Raw genomic sequence first — 27,029 nt, 5'->3', positions numbered from 1 at the left:
TATAGAGAAGAAAGAACGCCTGGCTGGAAGATTGACTCCCATGGATCTCTCTTAAAACCTTTGCACGCTCCATGACTGTCAGACTCAAATTTTGAAGGACATGTGAGTCTTTTCCAGCCAAAATCTAAACTCTGCAACTTGTTCTGCACAAACCAACACATTCAACAGAGCACAAACATAATAACAATAAGATTAAAATACAGAAACCAAAGTATTTTGTGGGTGTATATACAGTAGTGGGTGAATAGACTACATAGATAACAAATTTTCTAAAATATTAAAAACAGACAAAAGAAAAAAGTATTAAAAACAGGAGGAAAATAGGAAGCTGCACCTGTTCTTCAAGGATTAAAACTCTAGTTCGATGATCGTACCAGTTTCAGATGGATTACGTACATGGCATAATCCGGGGACGGTACATTCCTTCAGATGGATTACATCGATGATTCCACTTTTGTATATACATCGTAGCAACATATTAATTTGACTATTGATAGACTCATCAATTGACAGTCGTTTGATTTTTTAGGTTATTGTAAGGTTTTAGGAGCTTCTCTTCAACTGAAGGGTTTTGTAAGAGTGGTGACTAAATATATTATGAAGCTCAAACGGTGTATTAAAGCAGAAGATGGAAAATAAGATGAAGATATATAGTGAAACGCCTGACGTATGGTTTTCTTAGCCAGCAAAAGTAGACATCGAAGGAAGAAGGAGAAGCATCGTATACCGTCGATAGGGTTTAATAAATTAATGATCCAGGTTTGTTCTCTTTTTTTTTTGCAATGAAAAATGACATGGCAATTTGGAAAAATATAATTAGCTGAATTAATTTGATGAGTTGGACACTCTCTCCTTTGAGAGTATTTGCCTTTTAGTATAGTATATATATATATATATTGATTATGGTTTTTGTCTTCTTTTGGAAACTTAGTAATTAACCCTCTTGCATTAAGATATTAAAGATGACAACAACAAAAATTCTTGTGCTAGAGGATGATTGTTTTTTTCTTTCGTATACGAAGAATATAATTGATTTCTAGTTTCTATCTATTGTCTTTTACGAACTTGTACAAAAGTAATATAATTATTATAAAATTATATTTTTTTTGTTCGAAGTTAGACTAGTGTACAAAACCGAACAGTCGATCCTCAGATAGTCCTACTACGTCCCACGGTAAATAAAAGAAGAAAAAAAAAATCAAAAGTTACTGCATGCCTTCACGTGAGACTCACGTGTTCGTCGGGAAACCAAGTAGATAGATAAGCCCTAAAGAAGTTGCATTTCTTCGTCGAGAAGCTGCTGCGAGAGTGCGAGATTCGCTGATACATACAGGTACGCATCGAATCGATCTCAAAGTTTCCATCTTTCCGTTAATCTCAATCTGGGTCTGGCCTGCTTAGATTCAATCAAACCCCCCTTTCCTCGTTTACTCAATCTGATCCTTAACTTTCCTAAAGTTTCGATTTTTTTTGTTGTCTTCTCACAGGCAAACCAAAAAAAAAAAATGGCGGAACAAGAATCAGACAAGAACATCGAGATCTGGAAAATCAAGAAACTAATCAAAGGCCTCGAAAGCGCTCGAGGCAACGGAACGAGCATGATCTCACTCATAATGCCACCGCGAGACCAAGTGGCACGCGTCACCAAGATGCTCGCCGACGAGTACGGAACGGCCTCGAACATCAAGAGCCGAGTGAACCGCCAGTCAGTCCTCTCCGCCATCACCTCCGCTCAGCAAAGGCTCAAGCTTTACAACAAAGTCCCACCCAACGGCCTCGTCCTCTACACCGGCACCATCGTCACCGACGACGGCAAGGAGAAGAAAGTCACCATCGACTTCGAGCCTTTCAAGCCCATCAACGCCTCCCTCTACCTCTGCGACAACAAGTTCCACACCGAGCCTCTCAACGAGCTTCTCGAGTCTGATGATAAGTTCGGGTTCATCGTCATGGACGGGAACGGGACTCTGTTCGGTACTTTGAGTGGGAACACGAGGGAGGTGCTTCATAAGTTCACTGTTGATCTCCCCAAGAAGCATGGGAGAGGAGGGCAGTCCGCGCTTCGGTTCGCGAGGCTTAGGATGGAGAAGAGGCATAACTACGTGAGGAAGACGGCTGAGCTCGCTACTCAGTTTTACATCAATCCGGCGACGAGCCAGCCTAATGTCTCTGGTCTGATCCTCGCCGGTTCGGCCGATTTCAAGACAGAGTTGAGCCAGTCTGAGCTCTTTGACCCTCGTCTTCAGGCTAAGATACTCAACGTGGTTGATGTCTCTTACGGTGGGGAGAACGGTTTCAACCAAGCGATTGAGCTCTCTGCTGAGATTCTCTCCAATGTGAAGTTCATTCAGGAGAAGAAGCTTATCGGGAAGTACTTTGAGGAGATCAGTCAAGACACCGGGAAGTACGTATTCGGGGTTGATGATACTCTAAAGGCGTTAGACATGGGTGCTGTTGAGACTCTTATTGTTTGGGAGAATCTTGATATCAATAGGTATGAGTTGAAGAACAACGCAACCGGGGAGATTGTGATTAAGCATCTGGGGAAGGATCAGGAGAATGATCAGAGCAATTTTCATGATGCGGAGAGCAATGCTGAGTTGGAAGTTGTGGAGAAGATGCCTCTGCTTGAGTGGTTTGCTAATGAGTATAAACGTTTTGGTTGTACGCTTGAGTTCGTGACTAACAAGTCGCAAGAAGGGTCACAGTTCTGTAGGGGTTTTGGTGGGATTGGTGGGTTGTTGAGGTACCAGCTTGATATGAGGACTTTTGACGAGCTATCAGATGGGGAAGTTTATGGAGATTCAGATTAAAGTGGTGTAAGATCTCAAAGAAGGATTTTGGGGAAAAAGAAAGAAAGAAAGAAAGAAAGAATGTTTTTTTTTTACCTTTTACTGTCTCTGTAATGTCTTCCTTTTTTCAAAAGGTTCTACATGATTTTAATGTCTGTCTCTTATGTGTGTTTCTGAAAAACAATGATGTTAAAATGTATGAGAAATTTAAACTTTTTTATCTGAAATTTTTGTGATCTTTTGACATTAACTTCATATTCAGACAAATAGTAAGTAAGCCTTATCTTTTTTACTTGAGTGCGAGTCTGTGACCACACACATTTAAGAAAGAAGCCCAAAATCAAAAATGAGGCGAAAGAGGAGACTTGTGAATGTGTGATCGATCATAGAAACGTGAAGATTACAAGAGAGAGTGATAACCACAACCATACAAATGAGTAAGAAAGCTATCTAGAATCTAATCTTCTTTGCCTCTCCACCTCATCATTTCCACTTTACTATATATATATACAACATCTCTGATTCAACACTTCTCTCTGGCATCTACTGCTACAACCTTAACTTTGATCCTCTCTGGTCACCACGGCTTCGACTACTTTCACGGTGCCCAAACCATCTCTCCACAAGGTAGCCTCTCTTCTTCTTCTTCTTATTGCTTCTCTTACTGTCTCTTCACAAGTTAAGTGTGTTTATGGTCTTCAGGGTTTCACTGAGTTCTCGGGATTGAGAAGCTCCTCTGCTTCTCTTCCCCTCGGCAAGAAACTTTCTTCTGATGAGTTTGTCTCTGCCATCACTTTCCAGACTTCTGCAGTAAGTACTCTATAAAAGAGCTGTCTCATTCATCCACCATTTGTAACTGATCATCAACTAGATCACATGTTTGTCCCAAGAATAAGCAAATGTACGTTTGTATCTGTTTCACGGCTGCGTTATGTGTGTCAATGCCACAGATAGGAAGCAGTGGTGGATACAGGAAAGGTGTGACCGAGGCTAAACTTACGGTAGCCATCAATGGATTCGGTCGGATAGGGAGGAACTTCTTGAGATGCTGGCATGGACGCAAGGACTCTCCTCTTGATATCATTGCCATTAACGACACTGGTGGTGTCAAGCAGGCTTCACATCTCCTCAAATACGATTCTACTCTCGGAATCTTTGACGCTGATGTGAAACCTTCTGGAGACGCTGCTCTCTCTGTTGATGGAAAGATCATCCAGGTTGTGTCTAACCGAAACCCTTCTCTTCTCCCCTAGAAGTAAGTCAAAACATATATAGTTCTGTGTCTGAAACTTGATCAGTCTTTTATCTGAATGTCTTTGACACTTGGTGGTTGATGGTTTTTTATAGGGAGCTAGGAATCGACATTGTCATTGAAGGAACAGGAGTGTTTGTGGATAGAGAAGGTGCAGGGAAACACATTGAAGCTGGAGCTAAGAAGGTTATTATTACTGCTCCGGGGAAAGGAGACATCCCAACTTACGTTGTTGGTGTCAATGCAGATGCTTACAATCCTGATGAACCGATCATTAGCAATGCATCATGCACTACTAACTGTCTTGCCCCCTTTGTCAAAATTCTTGACCAAAAGTTCGGTATGTAACAGTTCTGCTTCCTTTCTTTGTCATTTCGGATCAATGAACTAGGCATATGTAGGGCAGGGCAAATAAACCGAATCCGATCCGATAAAAATGAATTTGAACCGATCCGAACCCGACATAAATACCGAATGGATCTTGTTTTTTGGTATTTCGGGTTATGGGTATTATCCGAACCGAACCCGAATCTAAATGGATATCCGATAGAACCCGAAACATTCAAAATCCCAAAAAGATCTATACCAAATATAATCTCAATTCATAATATGTATTCAAAATACATTAAAATATATTGAACATCTGAAATATTTATCTATTACATAAAAGTTGGTGGTTCTAATACATGAAAATTGATGATTAAAGGTGGCTGTAGAATTTTGAAATATTTAGATTTAGATTTAGATTTTGTTTTCAGTAAAAAATGTTTCTCATTTCATGAGGTCGTAGTTTTCGTTTTATAATTTCCCTTTCGTTTGATTTTGAATGATCATGGTTTATGTTCCTTTCTTATTTTTAAATCGATTTTATTTATGTTTTGGTTACAAAAAGGTACAAATTATGTATTCAAAACCAAAACAAACCAATTTTACATATGTTTTGGTTACAAAGTAGGTATAAATCAGATTTTTTTAAACCGAAGAACCGATTGAGATCCAAACCCGAAAGTATATTGGGTTATACCGGTTCTTTGAAGATTTACTAACCCCGACCCGAACCCGATAGAATCCGAACCGGTCCCGAACCGAACTTTTAAATAATCTGAATGAGGCTGATTTTGATAAACCCGAAAAACCAAAACCCGATTGGATAAAACCGAAACCCGATTGGGACCCCGAATGCCCACGCCTAGGCATATGAGTATTTCGGGTACCCGTTTGGTTTATTTCAAGTTCTTTTTTGTTCTAAAAGATATGATCCGTCCGAATATTTATAAAATTCGGTTTGGTTTTAGTTTAATTATTTCGGTCTTGGTCCAATTTGGATAATAAAGTAACCGACTAATATCTGAGATAATTTCAAGTCCAATTTGGTTTCAATGAATTTTTAAATATATCGGACAAAAATATTCGTGTAATTCAGTTTTTTGATAATTTGGTTTATAACTAATACTTAAAATATTTAATTATCTTAAAATTAAATATAGTTAATAATTATAAATATATAAACTATATTATAAAAATTCGGATTGTTTTGGTACTGATTCGATTTTGATTTTTTCAGTTTTAGAGATATAGAATCCACTAATAATTCATAGAATCCCTACTCGAACCAAATATCATTTTTTGGTTCGGTTCTTGGATAAATGTGCCCAGCACTAGATGAAACGGTGTTTAATGTATGTTGTGACAATGTAGGTATCATAAAGGGTACAATGACAACTACTCACTCATACACCGGTGACCAGAGGTTACTAGACGCGAGTCACCGTGACCTAAGGAGAGCAAGAGCAGCTGCATTAAACATTGTTCCAACATCTACAGGAGCAGCTAAAGCCGTGGCTCTCGTGCTCCCTAACCTCAAAGGGAAACTCAACGGAATAGCTCTCCGTGTACCAACACCAAACGTGTCAGTGGTTGACCTCGTTGTGCAGGTCTCCAAGAAGACTTTCGCTGAGGAAGTCAACGCTGCTTTCAGAGATTCTGCAGAGAAAGAGCTTAATGGCATCCTAGAAGTCTGCGATGAGCCGCTTGTGTCTGTTGATTTCAGATGCTCAGATGTGTCATCGACCATTGATTCTTCACTCACTATGGTGATGGGAGATGATATGGTTAAGGTGATTGCTTGGTATGATAATGAGTGGGGTTACTCACAGAGAGTTGTTGATTTGGCTGACATTGTTGCCAACAACTGGAAGTGATATGTATGTAGCTTTTGAAATCAAAACTCGTCTCAACTTTTCCATTTCTTTCTCCTTTTTAAAAATTCTGATTCGAGACTGTATAACTGTAGCCCTGAGTTGTGGATTTGTAATAATAATACATAGATATGTAATGTACTACATTGTGCGCACAATCGTGTAATGATTTTGTTTTTATTTAATGGAATCAATCCTAAAGCCATATGATAAGAGGAGAATGTACCTGAGAGAGGATTGTCTCTGAGCTCTCTTTGTTTACTAAAAACGACTGAATAATTGGCTATCAAGCCCGCATATCGTGAATAAGATTGATTTAAACGCATATTTAAAAAAAAAGTGATTGGTGCAGACTATATGTTTTATTTATTGTCCAGGCACATCTTTTTCAATCAGTTCCAATTTGTATTATTCATTCATGAGGACCACGACCGCCGCTTCAATCATTGGTCTCTTTCCAAAAAAATCAGTTCAAATTTTATAAACAGTAAAGAGAGAGAGAGAGCGACAAAGAAAAATTCAATAAAATAAGTCAAAACAGACATTTAAACGCAGATTACTGTTGACAGAAAAAAAAATGCAGATTAATGTGTAACTACTAACTAGCATATGATTAAATAAATGTACATTATGTTTAAAATTTTTTTGAACAAAAAATAAAAAAACACAATTTTTTTTAACAAAAGGACAGCATATTTTTAATTTATATACAATAAAATCTATAAGTAGATACGGGATAAATTTAATATATCATTATTAAAATAACATATTTATCAATATGTATTGTATGCAGACGTAAAGTAACGTAAGAATAAAAAAGATAACGCAAAAACATACATTACGAATTAGAAAATATAATATCATATCTTTTGTAGACAAATTGTAGGTGGACACCAGGACAAGATTATATAAAATTATATTAGTATAGATTTGGGTTCATTTAAGTATAAACGAATCTATCAATTTTTTTCAAAATGGGTCACTTAAATATATGAAGCCGGTAATATGATTAAAAAAATTGGAATTTTTTTTTTAGAAAAATGTTTAGACAATTTTTTAAGAAACGAAATAAAGTCTGGTCATTTTGAAAAATAAAGTATATGAAAACGATAAAAGCTGAGTGATATATGGGTCTCCTCCTACATATGTGTATATCTAGTAAAGCAGTTGCTTAAACAAAAAAAATTTCATATATAATTTAAGGGAATACGAAATCATTTTATAATGTGATTGACTACTAAATCAGTTTATGTCATATTTGCTTTTTCTTTTGAATACGAAATTACTTTGCGTGAATAGTGTTAATTAGCGTCAATCTTGGACTAATTATTAAATGTTTTAAAGATTAAACTTGTGAATCAAGTTTTGCGTGATTTAATATCTAAGTCTGAATACAAAAAAAATAACGTGGATTAAGAAACAAAAAGCTACAATCAATCTTGTTTTAAAGAAAACGCTACAATCAATCATAATTGCGGCACTTATCATGGCAGCTTAATATTAGGAATCAGAAATATTGACTAATAGTCTTTAATGATAAAAACAATTTATAGAAAACAGTTTAAAAATTACATTAACTCATATGAACCCCAAATAATATTTTTGAATCAATCATACAATTTTCGAATCAAATTGTATGTCGTCACAAAACTGGGAAAGGGTTCTGCAAGAACAATAGCCTTCAAATATTTAAATCAATATCAATAAATTTATATACAATATACAATATAATGTTAATATTAATATATACAATATTATATATCTGTTAATATATAGGATAAGCCAGATTTACACGTTTATATCTATTATGTGTAACAAAATTCATTCACATTCTGGTTCAAAAATTTGACAACTAAGGATCGATAACCTTTTAGAAACATGTTTATGTAAGGACAAAAAAATATAATTTTTAGCTATAGTTATGATACTAACGAATTTGTTATATTCATGTAAGTTGTCTAAACTCCTATTTGAGGGATATACAATAAGATCGTTTTCGTGGAAAAAAATTACATTTTAGAACTTATAGTTTAGAGAGAAGAGGATCCCTAATACCTTACTGAATTTATATACACCGAAGCATAAATATAAAAAGATACATATAAAATTCTGTAGCATATAACATGTTAATATATCAGAGATATTTTTCCATTTTCCTATAGCTATCATACTGATTTTTTGTATATGCAGATACTTCTAATATGTCAATCTACGTAAAAGGTATAACATACGCTATATTAAAATTCAATTCTTATGATAAATGATATAAAATACAATGCACTAAATATTAGTAGTACCAATGGCAGTTGATGTAATAAATCTAGTCTTGATTAATAATAAGGAGATTTTCGTATTGTAAATTTTTTAACAATCTAAAAGTAAGAGAGAGAGCGAGACACATTAACATTTACATTTTGAATAAGTCATGGTCGTAATTATAGAAATAGTTTGCTATTTGTCTCTACACGGTCAATCATTAATTTGGTGGACGTAAATGCATTTAAAATGTCAAGAAGAAACCGAATAGTTTAGGTCATCAAGAACAAAATTCAATTTTGTTAGTCAAAATATAATGAAAAATCATGATGTAAATTTGTGACATACCAATGGCAACTGATGTAAATAATCTAGTAATTTAAGGATTAATGCATAGGAAGGTTAAGATGAATTGTGAGGAAGACACCTATGCAAAATGACAACGTAGTAATAATTCTATTCTTTAAAGGTTTTTAAAGGTTGTTCTTTTTAATTGCTTCTCTATTAATACTAAGGGGATACATAGATAAGCGCGAAACGGAAATCGTGGGAAATGTGAGTTGAAACGTTAGCGTTAATAACAAACGAATACCTATAGAAGAGTAGACGCAAATGTCTATACAGCTGGCTTCTGGCCTTCTGTGTCCTTTTTGACTCACCTTTTTACTCTGTCGATATAGAATGTGGTCCTACTCCCAATTATTTATTTATTTTTTTCGTTAAAAAGAGAGTTTGTTGATTTTTTTTTAATTTTGTTAAGAACATTTTATGAATGTTTGTTCGCTGGATATCCTATTTGTCATTAATAACAACATTAGTTCCTTAATTTGCTTTCTAATCAGTACTATTTTGAGGCAATAGTACCAGTTAAAACACCAGTAGTTCATACTTTTAAAACATATAAAAGAAATTGTGTTTTCTATTATAGTTGTTGTGTTCAAGTTTTAGTTAGTAACACTCTAAAATTTAATACAATATTTTTTTAATTATGCAGAATAATTATAATAGAACTGGTGAAATTATTAAGCAAAAAAGTTTGATTAAACTCAGATATGTAGAATAGCATAATGTCTTTGATTTTAAAACGATCTAACCTCGGTTTTATAAAACATGATTTCATAACCGCATATGATCGTTTTTATCAATAAAATGTTAATATTAGCTGTACATACAAGCCCTTTGTCCAAAAAAAACTTTTTTTTCTTTTTTTTGCCATCTAAAATATTTTTATTATAACAGGCCAAAGCCCAAACACTACATTACATATAAAAGCCCAAGACAGAAGGACTACAGATAAAACATGGGACAAAGCTCAATAACATAAACCCGACACCTATAGCCATCACACGGCCCACGTGTCCAGGTTTTATCAAGGAAAACACGTGTTGGCATCCGCACCATCGTGGGAACACGCGTCCTTTAACGTCACCACCGCATCAACCAGCCACCTCGCCGTGGCTCAACTTCCAAGTCCTCGCCGAAGAAGACGAAAACAAACAGATGTTTCGCCGGGACTCACCGGAGACTGCAAATACCCCATCCAAAGACCTTCGCCTAGCCGATTTTCTTCGGAGAGCTTTATCAGGGACAATCCCGAGATCTCACCAAGGCTACCGAAGTCACCATCATCCACCACTTGGCTTCCTCCACCAGAGAGCATCACCGCAACAGTCCGGATCTCCTCCTGAAACGAAGCCTTCGCATGCACAAGTCACCAATCGGAAAAACCGACAACCAAAACCCAGAACCGCTACCAAGAACGCGGAAACCGTACACCGCCGTCTAAAGCCGGACGTTTACCTATAACTTAACAGTACAATGCCGGAGTCAAAGTCGGCCGACCACCGAAGGAAAAGGTGCGCCGCCGGAAGAAAAAAAACCGCAAATAAAAGAGAAAAAAACACAAAGCAAGAAGGAACAGAGAGAACCGGACCGACGGTGGCTAAGGGAGCCACCCGTCGGCCGGAGAATACAAGATCGCGTCTGTTTCTTAGAGAGAAGTCGGAGCGGTATCGAAGAGAGAGGTTTTGTATGCGGCGACTGACTTCTTTTGTCCAAAAAAAACTTAGCTGTACATACTGTAAATCTATTTAATATTAAATGATAATTTAATACAGAATATATCAACACGAAACACATAATCTTTTTCTTTGTGAAGGACAAACAGTGATTCGAATTATTTTTGTGAAGGACAAACAGTGTGAACCAATTACATCTATTAATAGAAAAATCAATAATTCTATGGATAACAATAATTTTTATCTCTCATTGGTTGCTTATTAATTAATGTGAACAAGAAAAAACTTTTAAAGAAATATGTGAAAAAGGAAAGATTTTTTTTGAAAAAAACAGAGAGATTTGAGGAGTAAACAAAATAAGAGACAGGGTGGTGTAAGTGTGTCGTCTCTTTCACATTTGCGGCGGCTGAAACTGACTTACACGGATCATTATGTAAGATCTTACAAATGATACCAATCACGTTGATCATGGACATTAATCATCTTGATTGTGTTAGTGATATTTTTTTTAGAATTCCTTTAAGTAATTGACTGTAATTAATATCATAGTTTAGGAAAGTAGTATTATGTTTGAGTATATAAACTTGTAGAAGCATATTTTATTATCCTTCTTTCTTTCAAAGGTTCTTGAAAACGTGTAGTGGTGACACACTTGCTTCTCTTGTCTTCAGAGGTTCTCTTTCTATTCATCTACGATGGGTTTAGTTGTTGCCTTGTCAGAGAAGAGTAAAAACTACTGTATACTAATGTCAGTTTGAAAGTCACTAAAATAAAACAGTACTAGTAAATTCTTTTGATTGTTGTTGTTGGTTCAGTCTTAAGAGAGAGAGAGAGAGACTTGTTGTCTTCGCGATGTCACTTTCTGTCGGCCTTGTCTGCGTTCCGACACAAGACTTGCTTTCTTATTCACCTTCGAGTTCTAGAAACTGAGGCGGAGATAGATTTGATGTTTCAAACCTCCTCTTCTTCTTGAACTCTCCCCTTTTTAACATTTTCAAAAAACCAAATATATCTTCTTAAGATTCTTGATTTTGCTTGTGATATGCAATCGCCGATGAAGTAAAGATCTGTCAATGTTTTTCAATATTATTTTTTTACTGCATGTTTGATTGATTGATTGATTGATTCATAATATGTATCACACAGGCTTTGTTTGCTTTTCCTTGTCTTGTCTTCTTCGTCTTCCTCCTCTTTCTTTATAATTGTCTTTTTTATTTGTACAGGTTTAACGCATGGTAGACAAAGTTTGGAGCATCGCTGAGAAGCTATTTTGTTTACAAATGTCAGCCGTTCCTCCTGCAGCAGCCATTGGAGGTGCTGTTGGAGCTCTTGCATTGATTGCTCTCTTGTTTTTCCTCCTATGGTTTTGCATCTTTCGTCGCAAGAATGCATCAAGAACCTCTGAGAGTACAGACTCTTCTGATCCATCAACTCAAGGTACATCACATCACATCACATCACACCAAAACCAATTTCTCTCTCTCTTGACTTTCTTAATTGATCTGAAGGAAGAAGTGTTGCAATAGACTTGTCGATGAGAGAAGCAAGAAGTTTTAAAATGGAGGAACTTGCTCAGGCCACCAAGAGTTTCACCAACAAAAGCCTTATCGGTACAGGCAAATTCGGCGATGTTCACAAAGGTTTGCTTCAAGACGGTGTTCTTGTAGCCATCAAGAAACGTCCCGGCTTGCCATCACAAGAGTTCGTCAACGAGGTCAGTGTTTGGTTATGAACTTTTAGAACAAAGTGTTTTGAAGAAGCTTACAATGTATTTTTTTTTTTTTGGTTCCAGGTTCGTTATCTATCCTCTATCAATCATCGTAATCTTGTCACTCTTTTGGGTTATTGCCAAGAAAACAACACGCAGTTTCTTGTCTACGAGTATGTTCCTAATGGAAGTGTTTCCAGTCACCTGTACGGTAACTCTCTTGTCCTTTTAGGTTACTAATCAGTTTGATAATTAGTAGACAATATAATCTATCATTTGGATCTTTTCTTTGATTGGGTGGTAAAGTACCGGGAAATAGACTAGAGTTCAGAAACAGGCTTGCAATATCTATAGGAGCAGCTAAAGGTAAATGCCTTGCTTCATTGAATCAAATGAGTTCTTTTGTGTCTTGATCCTTTTTTTTTTGTATATTTAGGCTTGGCACATCTTCACTCACTGAGTCCTAGGTTGATACACAAGGACTTCAAAACAGCTAATGTTCTTGTGGATGAGAATTTCATTGCTAGAGTTGCGGATGCTGGAGTCCGTAACTTCTTGGGAAGAGATGATGTTGTTGTTGCTGGTACATCGTCTCGCCTTGATGCAGACCACATTTTCCTCTCTCCAGAGTAATCTAATTTATTAACCTTTTTTGGATCACATTTTGTAATCCAAGTTCCTCAGGCTTTCGCATTGATACAGGGTTCAAGAGTTCGGAAGATTTTCGGAGAAGAGTGATGTCTATGCTTTTGGGGTGTTTCTCTTGGAGTTAGTAAGTGGAAGAGAAGCATCAGAGCCATCCCCTTCAAGCTCAACGCAAACTCTAGTCGAATGGGTATGTAATCACTACCACAACAAATGTAGTGTATTTTGAATCTGACTTGTATGCACATGGCGTGATTTTACTGATTGTGCAGATGCAAAACATAAGGGATTACACGGATATACCAGCAATGATCGATGAGAGACTAGGTGGTACATACACAGCAGAAGGAGTGGAGGAGGTTATTACATTGACACTGAGATGTCTTAATGTTTCAAGTGAGAAGAGACCAACAATGAGTTATGTTGTGACAGAATTGGAGAGAATATTGGACAAAGAAGTGAGCTTAACAACAGTAATGGGTGAAGGTACTCCAACTGTTACTCTTGGAAGTCAGCTTTTTAAATCATCAAATTGATGAAAAACTAGAATCATCTTTACATTTATATTTATATATAAGTTCTCTGAGACAAAACTAATCAGAGATCTTAAGAAGATTGAAGATTGATCAGCTGGTGTTGTACAAACAACAGCTGAACTATTATTATTATTCGTTTGTTTGTTTTTTATTTTCCATTTTTACTTCCTTTGAATGTTATTTTCAGCAAATTATTTTTTGACAGTGAGTGCAGAAAATATAACTTTGTAAAAACATTATTTATTGATAATATAAAGGAAGCAAAGAGTGGAATTTTTGTGTGATTTTTTGTTGTTGTTGTTACAAGCAGAAATTGACGTTGTCTGTTTCAGTATATATAGAGTTTGGACCAGCAAAATTAGAGTTTAATGTGTTCATAAAATGTTATATAGTTTCGATCCAACCAAGCTGGTCTTGATCAAAATAATCCCATTGGTTAACAGTTGAACTAGCAGAAAGATGATAACTCTCCTTTTTCAAGAACCCCACCACTACTTTTTATGTTTGGACCAAAAAAACTGAGTACTTTTAGGTAGCAATTTTTGGAAAATTTTGACCTTAGCTTTCATTCAACCTACCTATGTGTTATAGCCATTTATAGCCAAAGAGACAAAACAATCAAGTTGGTCCAGCAAATTTGATCAGACGATTCCAGTTCCAAATTGGTAGTGAAGATTTGTCAAGCAACTCTGTTTTTTCTTGTCTCTAATAGATTATTATGTTCTCAGTGACTTATTGCAAAATTTGACTCAATGCTCTGTTTTCTAGTAATCAATGTCCCTAGTTTTGATAAAACCTTTGTGGGCACACAGAACTTTGAAGACAGTCTTTGAACGGATCAAAAATCATGTTTGGGTCTGATTTTGTGTCGGGAGGAAAGATCTGTAGTGATAAAGACTTTCTTCTGTGGATTGGTGAAAACGTAAATGATGGTGGGTCTCGTTTATCTATCTTCTAGATATTGACCTCACGAAGGAACAAAAAAAACATTACTGTTAATTCAAACTACTCGCATGCATGTATTTACACTTTTGATAAGGGTGTATAGGAGCCATTCAAAATAACTTTTTTGTCCAAAATAAATACACCAAACAGTCAGGAAGATAGGTAAGAAATCTCTTATATTGAAAAGTAGAAAGAAATCTTGAACTCTCAGATCAAATAATAGAGATACAAAATTAGTCCTCAAATCTTGAAAACTGGATTCGATTACTCCTCAAACTATATTTGAGAATTGATTTTACCACATGTCTTCTCTACAATCACTAGGTGTTTTCCTGCGCAATGTGCAGTAAAAGAATTTTAAAATATTTTAAAATAGATAAATATAAATTATATTTAATTTTTATTAATATTATAAATTTTCTTTTTCTTATCAATATTTTAATATAAATTTGATTTAACTGAACATTAAAATTAAGATAAAAATAATTTTATTTATTTTGAATTATATTTAAGAATGTGCATGTATATACTTAAAAGTATAATCTTGTATATTTTCTATCTATTTATTTTAATTAAATATTTAAATAAATATGTAAAATTGCATAATTGTTAAAGATTAAAATTAAACAATATTTATAAAATCTGTAGATATATATAAGAAACTAATGATTTTACGATTTAATTTGATTTTATGATTAATTTTTATAAATTTTCTAAAAATATGTATATATTTTTGAAATATTTTTAATTTAAATGATATTTCGAAATTTGAAATGCCATAATTGAATATATTTATTTTAATGATGATTTATGAGTTATTAGCATATTTTAAAAAATCCAAAAATATAAATCGACAATAAATGTAATATATGAGTTATTACCATATTTTAAAAAGTTTACCAAAAATATAAATTAACATCAAATACAATTGTCTATGTCATATTAATCTATAAGACATGTCATCAATTTTAGTAGCCATGTCACAATTATTAATCTAGGTGTTTTTCTGCACCATGTGTAGTGATGAATTTTTTAAAAGTTAAATTTTATATTTTAAAATGTAATTTATTAATATTATATATTTTATTATTTTTGACCGATAATTAATATAACTATCATTAATTAACCATAAAATTAAGAGAAAATATTTTTTTATTTTAAATTATATTTAAGAATATATAGTATATATATATATATATAAAGTTAAAATCTTAGATAAAAAATTATATTTATTTCATTTGGTTAAATGTATTAAATAAAATTGTACAAAATTACTAAAAATCATATAAAATTGTATAGTTATCAAAAATTAAAACTAAATAATATTTATATAATTTGTATATATCTAAAAAAACTAATGATATTACGAATTTTTTTTAAAATTCAGAAAATTTAGAAAATTTATATAATAAAAATTTTATGATTATAAAAGTAAAATTATATTATATTTCGAAATTCAAAATGTCATATTTGAATATATTAATTTTAGTGATGATTTATGAGTTATTACAATATTCTACAAAGTTTACCAAAAATATAAATCAATATTAAATGTAATATATGAGTTATTGCCATATTTTAAAAAGATTTCCAAAAATATATATCAGCATTAAATGTAATTGTCCATGTCATATTTAACCATATGACATGTCATCAATCTTAATAGCCACGTCATAATTTTTTTTGTGAAAACGATTGTAAAGAAGACATGTGGCAAATCACTTCGCAAATAATGTCTAGGGGATTCTCACAAAAATAATATGACATGACTACTAAAATTGATGACATGTCGTATAGATTAATATAACATGGACAATTATATTTAATGTTAATTTATTTTTGATTTATATTTTTGATTTACATGTCGTATAGATTAATATAACCAAAAATTACTATATTTTTGGTAAACTTTTTAAAATATAGTAATAACTCATATATTACATTTATTTTTGATTTATATTTTTGGACTTTTTTAAAATATGGTAATAACTCATAAATCATCATTAAAATAAATATATTCAATTATGACATTACAAATTTTGAAATATCATTTAAATTAAAAATATTTATCAAATAAACATATGGGATTAATCAATAACCAAATGTAACCGGTTCATACAGGTTCTTAATTAAATGCCGTGGCATATATTGCATTCTCAATCCAATTTGGAAAAGAGTTGTGATAATTGTCGCTTCTAGTAGACCAACCAGGACGTTCCTTCATCTTCCTCAAACAATGGTAGTAAAATGGACCGTGTTGCACCAAAATGATAGCAAAGTCCTACAGGACAACGATGTGTACAACTTTTTTCCAAGTAACTAGTTTCTGATGGATACTTTTGTGTTTGTATATAGTAGTACCAAATAGCAGCTGCATGATGATTATTTAATTACTAAGTTCTAGTATATCAAAGTGAGTTCCTTTGATGAAAGCAATTGTTATTTTCTGTTGTCAATAATCTTGGTTGGTTAATTTATCCTCAAACACATTCAAATTTTCCTCTACCTTTGTGCCCTAATCGTTTGCCTATGTAGTCCGTTGATGGACAGCATATTACCTTCACCTTTTGAATGTGAAATGCTTTTTTTGCACCACTATGGCAGCCATGACTTTGTTCCACCAAGGTAAGGATGAAGGGTGATTCATTGGCTGATCATTTATGTCAAATAATAAGGTATTGAAGTATGGAATACGATCCATTTTTAAACCATAGTCGTTTACGACTTAACAGTTGACTTTTTAGTTATTAATTTATCAAATCAACTATTAGTTGGGAATAAAACCGTGCAAATAATAGTTCGGTATTAAATTTACTGATTTCAAATAGTTGATGATTTAAATATCTATTTTTCTAAGGAAGGTATTCCTCTTTTTATAACCATGAACACAACTCATAGTATCTTTTCCTAAACCTTTTCAGATTTCAACTTCTTTGGGGTTTTACTTGTTAGTATTTAACTTGATTAAGGATAGAACATGATGTGTTCGCAGCTGGCAACGAGTCTCCACTCTCCCAACCTGAATAACGAACCAACAAGCGTTTAAAGCAACAGTAGTCAAGTTGCAAAACCAACCACAGGTAGACTCTGTTTTTAGCTCTGCACATTTCTTTTAAGATTCACTGATGAGAGGCCTCTAAACATATTTTCAGGTGCAAGAAACATAACATCATTAGCTAGTGTAACATCAAGAACACCAAGAGCACCGGTTAACCATCAAAGAGCCTGGACAGAGATGGATGAAACCAAGCCGAGTGTACGCAGCTACTGATGGATTTGTATGTATAATAAGCCGAGTAAGTAAGAAACTCAAAACTTTGGCTTTGTGAACCCATGTGACTGATAATGACCGTGTCTCGCATAATTTACATCGTTTGCTGACTCAGAGAACACAAGAAGATCCAAAAAGATTGTGATAAAATATCTTCCAATAGGGTGATTTTCATTCTCACATGTTATCCTTATCCTTTTAAAATATTATCTCTACTTTTTGTTCAATTTTTCTTTTAAATAAAGTTTGGATAAGTGATTATAGACCGTTGGATTTTCAATTATAGAGTCAGTATAATTATATTTACTAATATATTTTTTTCTTTTTGGCAACCAAAATACAAAATGGATCTGCTTCTGCTCTGGCTTATAAGTATTGCATGAACTTGTCCAAAACAGCACCAAATATCCAAATCACTAAACCAATCTTCTTACAGACACATAAAAAATGCAGGGAGCTTTGTGCATCAAACCAACCATTCTTCCACTTTCTTCTCCAAAGCTTACTCTTCTTCTTCCCCACACCATCTCCACCACCAAAGCTTCAAGACTCTCTTCTTCTCTCAGACTCAGACCAAACTCATCATCTCCTTCAACCTCTGATCCACTCACCATAAACTACGATGACTCTCCCCTTTCGTAAGTCCTTTACTTCTTCTTTTTCTTCTCTTCTCTGTTATCAACTGGCTCAATATCATCTCTATCCTCAGTGTTTTCCCAGCTGAAGCATGTGAAGTGATCAGCGGTTACGCCTGTTCTGCTGATATTTACCCTGAAGTCAAGCTTGAAACAAAGCCCGTCTCACCTCCCGTGGCTTCAGAGCCTGTAGACCGAGAATACCTAGAGTATAACAACCCCAAAACGTAATGATCATGTCTTTGAATCCCTTTTACTTATCTCAGCTTGCGTTTTCAGCTTCTGATTGTGTGTGTGTTTGGACTTGGAAACAGAGTTTTCCCCGCAGAGGCTTGTGATGATCTTGGAGGAGAATTCTGCGAACCTGACTATCAAAAAGATGTCTATTAGGAAGAAGAAGCAAGATTTTATATGATGTGAATATGTCTGTTGTTGTATCTCTACTAGTCTCTGTAACCACTCTTTAATATATGAAGTCTAGCTTCACTTAATCAGTGAATGATGTGAATCAGCCACAAGTCCCCAAAGTTAATCAAACAGTGATAATAATAATCAAACTAATGAAAACATTCTCAGACTTTTTTTTTTAATCAAACAACCAAATGTGTTGTTGTGTCTCTACTAGTCTCTGTAACCACTCTTAGTATATGAAATCTAGCTTCACTTAATCAATGAATTTGAATCAGACACAAGTCCCGAAAGTCAATCAAAAGGTTAACATAAGCCCTGTTCTTTTGTCAACCGCGGCCGCTGCGGCAGCGTCAATAGAAACATGATGTTAACATTGCTACTAAAGGTTAAAGTAATATATATATATATATATCCAGTAACCCCCAAGTTTTAAAAGGTTAATTTAAACAAGTCTCATTTGCAGTAGCATTACATGCTTAGCTTGAAGAAAGAAAGAAAATAAAATTGCATATTCAAAAGGCTTAGTTTCTTCAAGCTCTGCTTCCTTCATCAGGTGCCCAAGAACCTCGTGATCAGATCATACCAGCATAGCCCGCTGTATCCAGAAGCACTGCTTTGATTTGATCAGGTAGTATCTCATGTCCTTCTTGGCATAGCTGATACACAAAAGAAAAAAAAAAGAAAAAGAATCACTACTAAAATTAAAATCTTATAGAAGTCCCAAACTCCTAGTTTAAACTGAAAGTTGATGATAATGTTACTATCCTCACCTCAGCACGGAACACATCCAAGGCAAACCCGTTGAAGCAACTGATCACAGCTTGCTGAACATCCAATCCAAGATTATCCAAAGCCTTCATGGTAGCGAGCAAAAGACCAGGTCGACGACCACAGAACATGTGAATGTTCACTGCTCTTCCTTCCCTTAATCTAACCTCAACCTATGGATAAAAAAAAAACAAAAGGGTAAATGTCTCAACCATGAAAAAAGAAAAAAAAAAAGTCTAAGCCTTACTCTTGCTTGTTGGCCTTTAGGGCTTGGCAAAGATGAGGGACATAGCTCTTCCTTTACATGGCAAGAAACAGTCTGAGGTGTAGGTGTTAATGGATGGAAGCTTGATGGAGTTGGAGGCAAAGATCCAGGTGGAGTTGGAGTTGACTCAAGTTCGTTGTGAAGATCATTGATCCTTTGTAAAAGTTCCTTTAGATAATCAATTGCATCTCCAAGTATTGATGCTCTATCCATCTGCAATTTTCATCAAACCAAAACTTATCACAAACAACACAACAAAGGCAAAGAATAAAGCCCTTTAAAGGAGATAAAGAGAGAAGTGATTGTTTTTACTTTGCTGATCTTGGGGACAATTGATCTAAGCATATAAAGCCTATCGTTAAGCTTCTTCCTTCTTCTTCTCTCAGCCATCAGATTCTTAGCTGGCATTCCTTTCTTCTTACCTTTACCTCCTCCTCTGTTCTGAACGCTCTGGTTCAGATCATCAGACTCGTAATGCAACCCGGAGACTTCATTCCCAGCCTCGTCCATCTCTCCATCATCGCTCAGCTTCTTCTCTGAGTTCCAAAACTTGGTTTCAGAGCTCTGACGCATGGCTGCACGTTTCTGGAACAGAGTAGGCTGTGAACCAGACGATGCTAACACCTCTAAAGGGTTCAGAACTTTCGCAGGACTGGTGAAGGCGCCTTGTAACTCCAAAGGAGTGAATCCACCTCCTCCTCCTTCGTATAAAGTCGTTAAGTTGTTGTTCACCTGAGCAGACAAGACGTCAGGGACAGAGCTCAGCTCCCTGTTCCTCAACTGTGTAAACGAACCAAAGCCTTGGCCGAGGAAACAAGAATCTGTACCGAAGTCAAAGGCATTGCCGACGTTGAGGAGACAAGACTTGTTGTTAGAAGGTAAGAAGGTGGAAGGCTGAGATGTGTCGAGGCTAAAAGCTTGAGAGGAAGAGGAATCAAGAAGAAGGTTGTCGTTGGGTTTAAAAGGGAAGCCACCGAGGAATCTCAAGTCTTGCTGGTTGTAGAGATCATGTGGATGTACTGTTTGGTTGTTGAACCAGTCACCTTCGAGTATAGGCGCCTTGAAATGAGAGAGAGAAGAAGCTCCACCGTCTTCTTGATGATTCCTACCCCACGAAGCTTCCTCCTCTTCCTCCTGAATCCCTTCTCCACTGCTGTTTAACCATACCGCATCGCCGTTTCCGTGTAGGGCCATCGCAAAAGAGCTTAAGACAATTCTACAGAGAAGAAGAAGTTTGAATCTTTTCAGACACGTTAAAAAAAGTGGAATCACGAGGAATCCATGAGGTTGGTGCTAATCAGAAAAGAAGCGAAATCTGTAAAAATATGGATTCTTTAGAATGATAGTTTCATAGCTTCAAAATGAGAGAAAAAAAAAACTTTAATTTTTACTTACCCCCAGATTTCTCGTGACTTCTTTGCTTCTTGTTCGTAACCGTCACTGCTCCATCTTCGGCACTGTGTCTCTGTCTATATATAGTGAGAGAATCTGCAAATGATGATGTGTATAAGCATCTATACTAATGACGTAGGCTAAAAATCCATGCAACGCGTGTCCTCCATGCACTTATCAGTTACATAAACCTTATGTAACTGGGATATTATTACCTGATGGTGTGCCAGATTAGTTAAATTAGCGGAATACTATTAAAACAAGTTTTTGTAAGAAAACATTAGTATTTGATTTTAGAACTAGGTAATGTTTGAAATGATACCTCTTCTTGCCGGTATCAATTTGAGTCAGAGTCCTGAAATTTAGAAAGCTCTAATGAATTAATTATCCACAGGATAGATAGCTCAGAGATGTCATCAGCCCTTTACAACTTTCAATAGATGCTCCTTCTTTAGTGAAAGTACCGCTAGCTAGTTGAAGTTAACAAAAAAAAATCTCTTAATCTCTAACAAGTTAAAATGACTGATGATGATGGTAAACATGTCGTGCTTTTATAAGTCTCGAGTAATACCGATCATTAATATACATTTTAATATGATACGAGGATCATTGGTAAATCAAATTATTTAGGTTGTAATTTGGAGTTTAAAGACAATGAATTGTGAAAGTCTCTTTGAGTCAGTGACTTGAGGAAGAGTTCATTACTGTTTGATTCTAGACTAGCTAGAAGGTGTAGATTTTAAATCTCAGAAAAGATTATAGGTTAATGAAAGAAATACTTACACCAACGTTAATGGTTAAACTCTTCGATCACTAGTAAAGTCTAAGAGGTTGCAGGTAGGTTCTGACCACCCCTATTAACATCATCTAATATAATTTGATCTAATTAATGAAAGAAGAGTGAAAAAAAAATCATGTACTACTGGTACCGTATAATTAGGCAAATATTGATTTCATGATTTGAGAAAAAAAAAAGAAAATTCATGAATGAAGGTTCCAAGTAAAAAAACTCTCATCTCATCCGTCTCCCGTCTCCTTCACACGGAGAGACAACAAACAGACAGACAAAACCTAACAACTCTCTTCAACAGATACGTCGACAAGACAGACGTCTTCTCATGGAACTCCGTCATCGCCGACCTCGCTCGCAGCAACGACTCCTCCGAAGCTCTCCGCGCTTTTTCCTCCATGCGAAAGCTCTCACTCCACCCTAACCGCTCCACTCTCCCCTGCGCCATCAAAGCCTGCTCCTCTCTCCTCGATCTCTCCTCCGGCAAGCAGACCCACCAGCAAGCCTTCGTCTTCGGCTACCACTCCGACGTCTTCGTGTCTTCCGCCTTGATCGCCATGTACTCGACTTGCGGCGAAGTCGACGATGCGCGCAAGGTGTTCGACGAAATGACTGTGAGAAATATCGTTTGCTGGACGTCGATGATTCGTGGGTATGATCTTAACGGTAACGCCGTTAACGCCGTTTCTCTTTTCAAGGATTTGTTAATCGATGAAAGTGATCATGAAGATGCGATGTTGGTGGATTCTAAGGGTATGGTTTCGGTCATCTCTGCTTGTTCTCGTGTGGCTGCTAAGGGCTTAACGGAGTCAATCCACGGATTTGTGGTGAAGAGAGGGTTTGAGAGAGGAGTAAGCGTTGGTAACACTCTCTTAGATGCTTATGCTAAAGGCCGAGAAGGAGGTGTGGCTGTAGCTAGAAGAATCTTTGATCAGATTGTGGGTAAAGACTCTGTTTCGTATAATTCGATTATGAGTGTTTATGCTCAGAACGGGATGTCTAATGAGGCTTTCGATGTGTTCCGGATACTGATGAAGGATAAAGGTGTGACCTTTAACTCGATCACGCTGTCTACTGTATTGCTCGCTGTTTCGCACTCAGGTGCTCTGCGTGTAGGGAAGTGCGTGCATGATCAGGTGATTAGGATGGGTCTCGAGGATGATGTGATAGTCGGGACTTCGATGATTGATATGTACTGCAAATGCGGGAGAGTTGAGACGGCGAGGAAAGTGTTTGATCGGATGAGAAAGAAGAATGTGAGGACGTGGACGGCCATGATTGCTGGATACGGAATGCACGGCCACGCGGGCAAGGCGTTAGAGTTGTTCCCTGTTATGATAAGTTCAGGAGTTCGACCAAACTACATTACTTTTGTCTCGGTGTTAGCTGCTTGCAGCCACGCTGGTCTTCACGTGGAAGGCTGGCGTTGGTTCAACGCGATGAAGGGGAGATTTGGGGTGGAACCGGGGCTAGAGCACTACGGTTGTATGGTTGATCTCTTAGGTCGGGCAGGGTATCTTCAGAAGGCTTATGATTTGATACAGACGATGAAGATGAAACCGGACTCTGTCATCTGGAGCTCGATTCTTGCAGCGTGTAGGGTTCACAAGAACGTGGAGCTTGCTGAGATATCCGTGGCGCGTTTGTTTGAGCTGGATCCTTCGAACTGCGGTTACTACATGTTGCTTTCGCATATTTACGCTGATGCGGGGCGTTGGAAAGACGTTGAGAGGGTGAGGACGGTGATGAGGAAGCGTGGATTGGTGAAACCTCCAGGGTTTAGTCTGCTTGAGTTGAACGGTGAGGTTCATGTGTTCTTGATCGGAGACGAAGAGCATCCCAAGCGCGACGAGATTTACGAGTTTTTAGAGGAGTTGAACGTGAAGCTGTTGGAAGCGGGTTACGTGTCGAACACGGCGTCGGTGTGTCATGATGTTGATGAGGAAGAGAAGGAGATGACGCTGAGGGTTCACAGCGAGAAGCTGGCGGTTGCGTTTGGGATCATGAACACGGTCCCTGGCTCGACGGTGAATGTGGTTAAGAATCTGAGGGTTTGTAGTGATTGTCATAATGTGATCAAGTTGATTTCAAAGATTGTTGATAGAGAGTTTGTGGTTAGAGATGCGAAGCGGTTTCACCATTTCAAAAATGGATTTTGTTCTTGTGGAGATTACTGGTGATTATATCATAATCGATTTTTGTAACCTAGTGGATTTTTCTTTAATTTTTCTTTAGTGGTTTCTAAATTTTTGTCCACTAAGAGCACCCTTATTGATTAGAATTCCCTGAAAGTTCCCAAAATTTTAAAAATAAAGATTTTTATTTTATAAAACCAATTGACCACTAACATAAAAGACAGATGGGAACAGAAAATTCTAAAATGTCAGAATAAAAATCTCTTCAACGTTAACCTCTCTCATACTACTTTTTATTTTTACTGATTTAAGGAAATCTAAGAAAAAAAATCCGAAAATAGAGCACACACAGCTAAAGGAAAGACAAACCACATATTTAACAAAGGTTACAACTTAATTGTGATTGTGAAGGAGACATAAGGATACGGCTCAGTATACTACAATAATTTTTCATTTTAGATTCTCAATTGTGATCTATATAACTTTCATATGTCAGAAAAAAAAAAACTTTCATATGTCATGCCTAAAGTAGCAAGGAGTCTAAATTTTTCAAACATAGCTTTTGGAAGAATCATATAATCTTTCAAGAATATATGGACCGTACTTTCTTTTCACTTTCACAGCAAAAGCCAAGACACTTGACTTGGAATATACGACAAACAGAAAAGCTGGTGAGCTACGGACTACTACTTCGTTGTAGTTTTAACACACGATTAAAATGATCAGTTGATATGATATAACGGGTATATACATTACAAGAGAAACAAGAAATTTCCTAAAAAGAAAAGTGTGTTTTGTTTATCATGTTGAGCAAGGATTACCAAAATTAAAGCCGCGACACATAATTACATTTATTCATCAAATACAAAACACTTCAATAACTCCCATCTAGCTATATGATCTTCATGTAGACGCTAATATAAAACACTTATGCAAAATGTATGTAATTTGACTTCTTTTTCTTTCAAGTGAAAAAGGCGGATCACCATCAAGTATATTATTAATCATGAGCCTACCTATCGAGATTTAGTAGAAGTCATCGAAAGATATATTCTCGACTGATCCCAAACCCTCAAATGATACGAACTTGGAGTAGTAATTATTATTCCTCGTCGTCGTGAGTGCACCCAAAAAATCCAGACTGTCGTTGGAGGTTAGAGCCGTCGTCTCGCAGACAAAGACGCGTCGTCTCGAAGACAAAGACGCGGTGGTAGTTATCATCTGCCAGATTTACATCATATGTTGACATAAAAAATGTAATTACAAACCAGAATTTTTTTAATATTTTTTTTTGATAATTTCTTTTTAATACTTTTCCTAATGTTTATAGAAATGAGCTGCGAAATTCTCAGAAATAATAGACACATTACCAATTTACCATAGACTTGAACGGAGATAGAGCAGGTAATTCTCTTATGCTGGTAAAATGATTTTTTCTTTCATATGAAAATCGGAATTATAGATGGAAATTAATAGACAAGAACCATACTATTAATACATAAATAATGTATCTACACGATACACATGTATACATTTCATTAACGTAAACATTTCATTGACTAACTTTTTTTCTTATAGAAACACACTGCAACATATTTTTAGCTTTGGTAGCCATTAGCTGTTTTGAACAAAGTCAACACCAGTGTCAAATTCTGTAGCCGCCACATGAATTTTCAATTCCAGACTGGCCTTATAAACAAATTTAATGTACCACAAAAGCTTATTTCAAATAACCTTTTGGATAACACATTGAATACTATAATAGATATGTGTGTTTGTGGGCATGGTGTATATATATACACATTATATGTAATTGATGTATACACAATGTAAAACATACATTAATACACTATATAGCTCAAAGTCAGAAACATTACCTTTCCGTGATCTTTCATGTCGTGTCTCTCTTATTTGGATTAAGGTAAATGTCTGAGATGAGAGAGAAGAACATATAAGGATAGCCAAGGAGACTGCCTAGTATCTTTCTAAGCAAGATGGTCATAAGTTGAGACGACCTATATTTTAGTTCATCTTTCAAACATGATCATACCATGACCCTTAATTCTCAAGAAGTAGGCAAGTCATCCTTGGCTACCAAATATGATTCTCCTATTCATCTTTGGCATCTCCTTCTAAACGAAGCGTCCACTCAGTCACCCACTACAAACATTTGTTGCAAATCATTTTTGAATAAGGCATCATCAAAGATGGATCAAATGATTAATTTTGTAGTAAATTTTTGATAAAAATTTATGTGGATTCATAAAGATAGAAAGGAAAGCAGGTATAACATGGATGAAAAAAGCATGTCAAAATAGCCAAGGAGACTGCCTGAAACCTAACCCACAAAGATTCAGTATGATTTTTTGAATTATTATCTTTATCGATGCATAATAATCCAAAACTCATCAACTTAAAATTGAATCATGGAGGTGAAAAAGAGCAGGCAAGTCATCCTTGGCTACTAAACATGACTCTTTTCGCCATCTTAGACCTCTATACCTCATGTACACTTGTAACACTTCATTACTCTCTATGTTTGTACTCATTCCTCATCCATCTGCTATCTTTTTATAACCCTTGAGAAGGAATATTTGATTTTTAAAACGAACCTTTCTGTATGGGCTAAAAATGGTCACTCAGTATTTTCCATGACCGGAATATGTACCCTTTAATAGATTATTTTCGGGTCATTAAGATAATATTTGTTTCTTTGTCGATTCATTTATAAATTTATACTAGAGATTGACCCACACGGTTCGTACATTTTTATACATTGATATTTGTTTTTCATAACTAGTGTTATATATTTTAGATATATTATAATATAACCAACGATATTCAAAAGATCTGGACCAAATAAGGTTATATAGCTATTTTTGTTACAAATATTCGAACCCGTTTTAGATACATTGGTTATTTAGATATTTTTATGTTCCTATACATCAGAACCGAATTCGTCCATATCCAGAATAACCCAACTCAAAATTCACACATAAGTTTATAATATTC

At 35.5% G+C, this 27,029-nt stretch overlaps 5 protein-coding genes, 1 long non-coding RNA gene and 1 pseudogene across 12 annotated transcripts; 5 read left to right on the top strand and 2 right to left on the bottom strand.

Annotated features, from left to right (window-relative positions):
• Positions 1-1,176: 1,176 nt before the first annotated feature.
• LOC108827834 (eukaryotic peptide chain release factor subunit 1-3) lies at positions 1,177-3,030 on the top strand. The gene is made up of 2 exons (XM_018601334.2): positions 1,177-1,333; positions 1,488-3,030. Exon 2 carries the CDS (start codon positions 1,506-1,508, stop codon positions 2,811-2,813), a length of 1,308 nt encoding a protein of 435 aa, XP_018456836.1. The 5' UTR covers positions 1,177-1,333; positions 1,488-1,505; the 3' UTR covers positions 2,814-3,030.
• Positions 3,031-3,365: 335 nt separating this feature from the next.
• LOC108823918 (glyceraldehyde-3-phosphate dehydrogenase GAPA1, chloroplastic-like) lies at positions 3,366-6,447 on the top strand (annotated as a pseudogene). Its single transcript, XR_008938871.1, has 5 exons — positions 3,366-3,419; positions 3,495-3,602; positions 3,743-4,047; positions 4,140-4,384; positions 5,743-6,447. The product of XR_008938871.1 is annotated as a glyceraldehyde-3-phosphate dehydrogenase GAPA1, chloroplastic-like (transcript).
• Positions 6,448-10,820: 4,373 nt separating this feature from the next.
• On the top strand, positions 10,821-13,689 carry LOC108824374 (probable serine/threonine-protein kinase PBL9). 6 transcript variants are annotated; one of them, XM_056993441.1, is made up of 8 exons: positions 10,821-10,949; positions 11,740-11,953; positions 12,025-12,230; positions 12,309-12,437; positions 12,524-12,590; positions 12,661-12,853; positions 12,927-13,059; positions 13,142-13,689. In XM_056993441.1, exons 2-8 carry the CDS (start codon positions 11,749-11,751, stop codon positions 13,403-13,405), a joined length of 1,197 nt encoding a protein of 398 aa, XP_056849421.1. In that variant the 5' UTR covers positions 10,821-10,949; positions 11,740-11,748; the 3' UTR covers positions 13,406-13,689. The 6 variants fall into 6 exon arrangements, with proteins under 6 accessions (XP_056849421.1, XP_056849420.1, XP_056849422.1 ...); XM_056993440.1 differs by lacking the exon at positions 10,821-10,949 and adding an exon at positions 11,045-11,189; XM_056993442.1 differs by lacking the exon at positions 10,821-10,949 and adding an exon at positions 11,247-11,264.
• A 4,322-nt stretch (positions 13,690-18,011) lies between these two features.
• LOC108824162 (light-regulated protein 1, chloroplastic) lies at positions 18,012-18,747 on the top strand. Its single transcript, XM_018597534.2, has 3 exons — positions 18,012-18,259; positions 18,331-18,483; positions 18,571-18,747. The coding sequence occupies exons 1-3, from the start codon at positions 18,069-18,071 to the stop codon at positions 18,644-18,646; spliced, it is 420 nt and encodes a 139-aa protein (XP_018453036.1). The 5' UTR covers positions 18,012-18,068; the 3' UTR covers positions 18,647-18,747.
• On the bottom strand, positions 18,333-21,875 carry LOC108824161 (transcription factor ICE1-like). Its single transcript, XM_018597532.2, has 6 exons — positions 21,415-21,875; positions 21,096-21,188; positions 20,013-20,916; positions 19,683-19,913; positions 19,438-19,608; positions 18,333-19,323 (listed from the first exon to the last, which is right to left on the bottom strand). The coding sequence occupies exons 3-6, from the start codon at positions 20,892-20,894 to the stop codon at positions 19,240-19,242; spliced, it is 1,368 nt and encodes a 455-aa protein (XP_018453034.1). The 5' UTR covers positions 20,895-20,916; positions 21,096-21,188; positions 21,415-21,875; the 3' UTR covers positions 18,333-19,239.
• A 176-nt stretch (positions 21,876-22,051) lies between these two features.
• LOC108823827 (pentatricopeptide repeat-containing protein At3g26782, mitochondrial) lies at positions 22,052-24,112 on the top strand. The gene has a single exon (XM_018597109.2). The coding sequence runs from the start codon at positions 22,080-22,082 to the stop codon at positions 24,060-24,062; it is 1,983 nt and encodes a 660-aa protein (XP_018452611.1). The 5' UTR covers positions 22,052-22,079; the 3' UTR covers positions 24,063-24,112.
• Positions 24,113-24,749: 637 nt separating this feature from the next.
• On the bottom strand, positions 24,750-26,512 carry LOC108823826 (uncharacterized). The gene is made up of 2 exons (XR_001945114.2): positions 25,895-26,512; positions 24,750-25,238 (listed from the first exon to the last, which is right to left on the bottom strand). It is a non-coding gene; the product is annotated as an uncharacterized LOC108823826 (long non-coding RNA).
• Positions 26,513-27,029: the final 517 nt, after the last annotated feature.

This window comes from Raphanus sativus, chromosome 9 (genome assembly GCF_000801105.2).
Source record: "Raphanus sativus cultivar WK10039 chromosome 9, ASM80110v3, whole genome shotgun sequence".
NCBI classification, from domain to species: Eukaryota; Viridiplantae; Streptophyta; class Magnoliopsida; order Brassicales; family Brassicaceae; genus Raphanus; species Raphanus sativus.
The sequence above is the reverse complement of the archived record's forward strand: the minus strand, read 5'-3'. Positions and strand labels throughout refer to the sequence as shown.

What these genes read in the sequence shown, in the direction of transcription:
- LOC108824161 (XM_018597532.2), bottom strand. Translation starts at nt 20,894, where the DNA reads ATGGCCCTACACGGAAACGGCGATGCGGTATGGTTAAACAGCAGTGGA. An exon ending in CTAAAGGCCAACAAGCAAGA is followed by an intron (nt 19,609 to 19,682) that starts GTAAGGCTTAGA and finishes TTTTATCCATAG; the next exon opens with GTTGAGGTTAGATTAAGGGA. An exon ending in TGGATGTGTTCCGTGCTGAG is followed by an intron (nt 19,324 to 19,437) that starts GTGAGGATAGTA and finishes TTTGTGTATCAG; the next exon opens with CTATGCCAAGAAGGACATGA.
- LOC108824162 (XM_018597534.2), top strand. Translation starts at nt 18,069, where the DNA reads ATGCAGGGAGCTTTGTGCATCAAACCAACCATTCTTCCACTTTCTTCT. An exon ending in TACGATGACTCTCCCCTTTC is followed by an intron (nt 18,260 to 18,330) that starts GTAAGTCCTTTA and finishes CTCTATCCTCAG; the next exon opens with TGTTTTCCCAGCTGAAGCAT. An exon ending in GAGTATAACAACCCCAAAAC is followed by an intron (nt 18,484 to 18,570) that starts GTAATGATCATG and finishes ACTTGGAAACAG; the next exon opens with AGTTTTCCCCGCAGAGGCTT.
- LOC108824374 (XM_056993441.1), top strand. Translation starts at nt 11,749, where the DNA reads ATGGTAGACAAAGTTTGGAGCATCGCTGAGAAGCTATTTTGTTTACAA. An exon ending in CACAAGAGTTCGTCAACGAG is followed by an intron (nt 12,231 to 12,308) that starts GTCAGTGTTTGG and finishes TTTTGGTTCCAG; the next exon opens with GTTCGTTATCTATCCTCTAT. An exon ending in CGCAAACTCTAGTCGAATGG is followed by an intron (nt 13,060 to 13,141) that starts GTATGTAATCAC and finishes CTGATTGTGCAG; the next exon opens with ATGCAAAACATAAGGGATTA.
- LOC108823827 (XM_018597109.2), top strand. Translation starts at nt 22,080, where the DNA reads ATGAAGGTTCCAAGTAAAAAAACTCTCATCTCATCCGTCTCCCGTCTC.
- LOC108827834 (XM_018601334.2), top strand. Translation starts at nt 1,506, where the DNA reads ATGGCGGAACAAGAATCAGACAAGAACATCGAGATCTGGAAAATCAAG.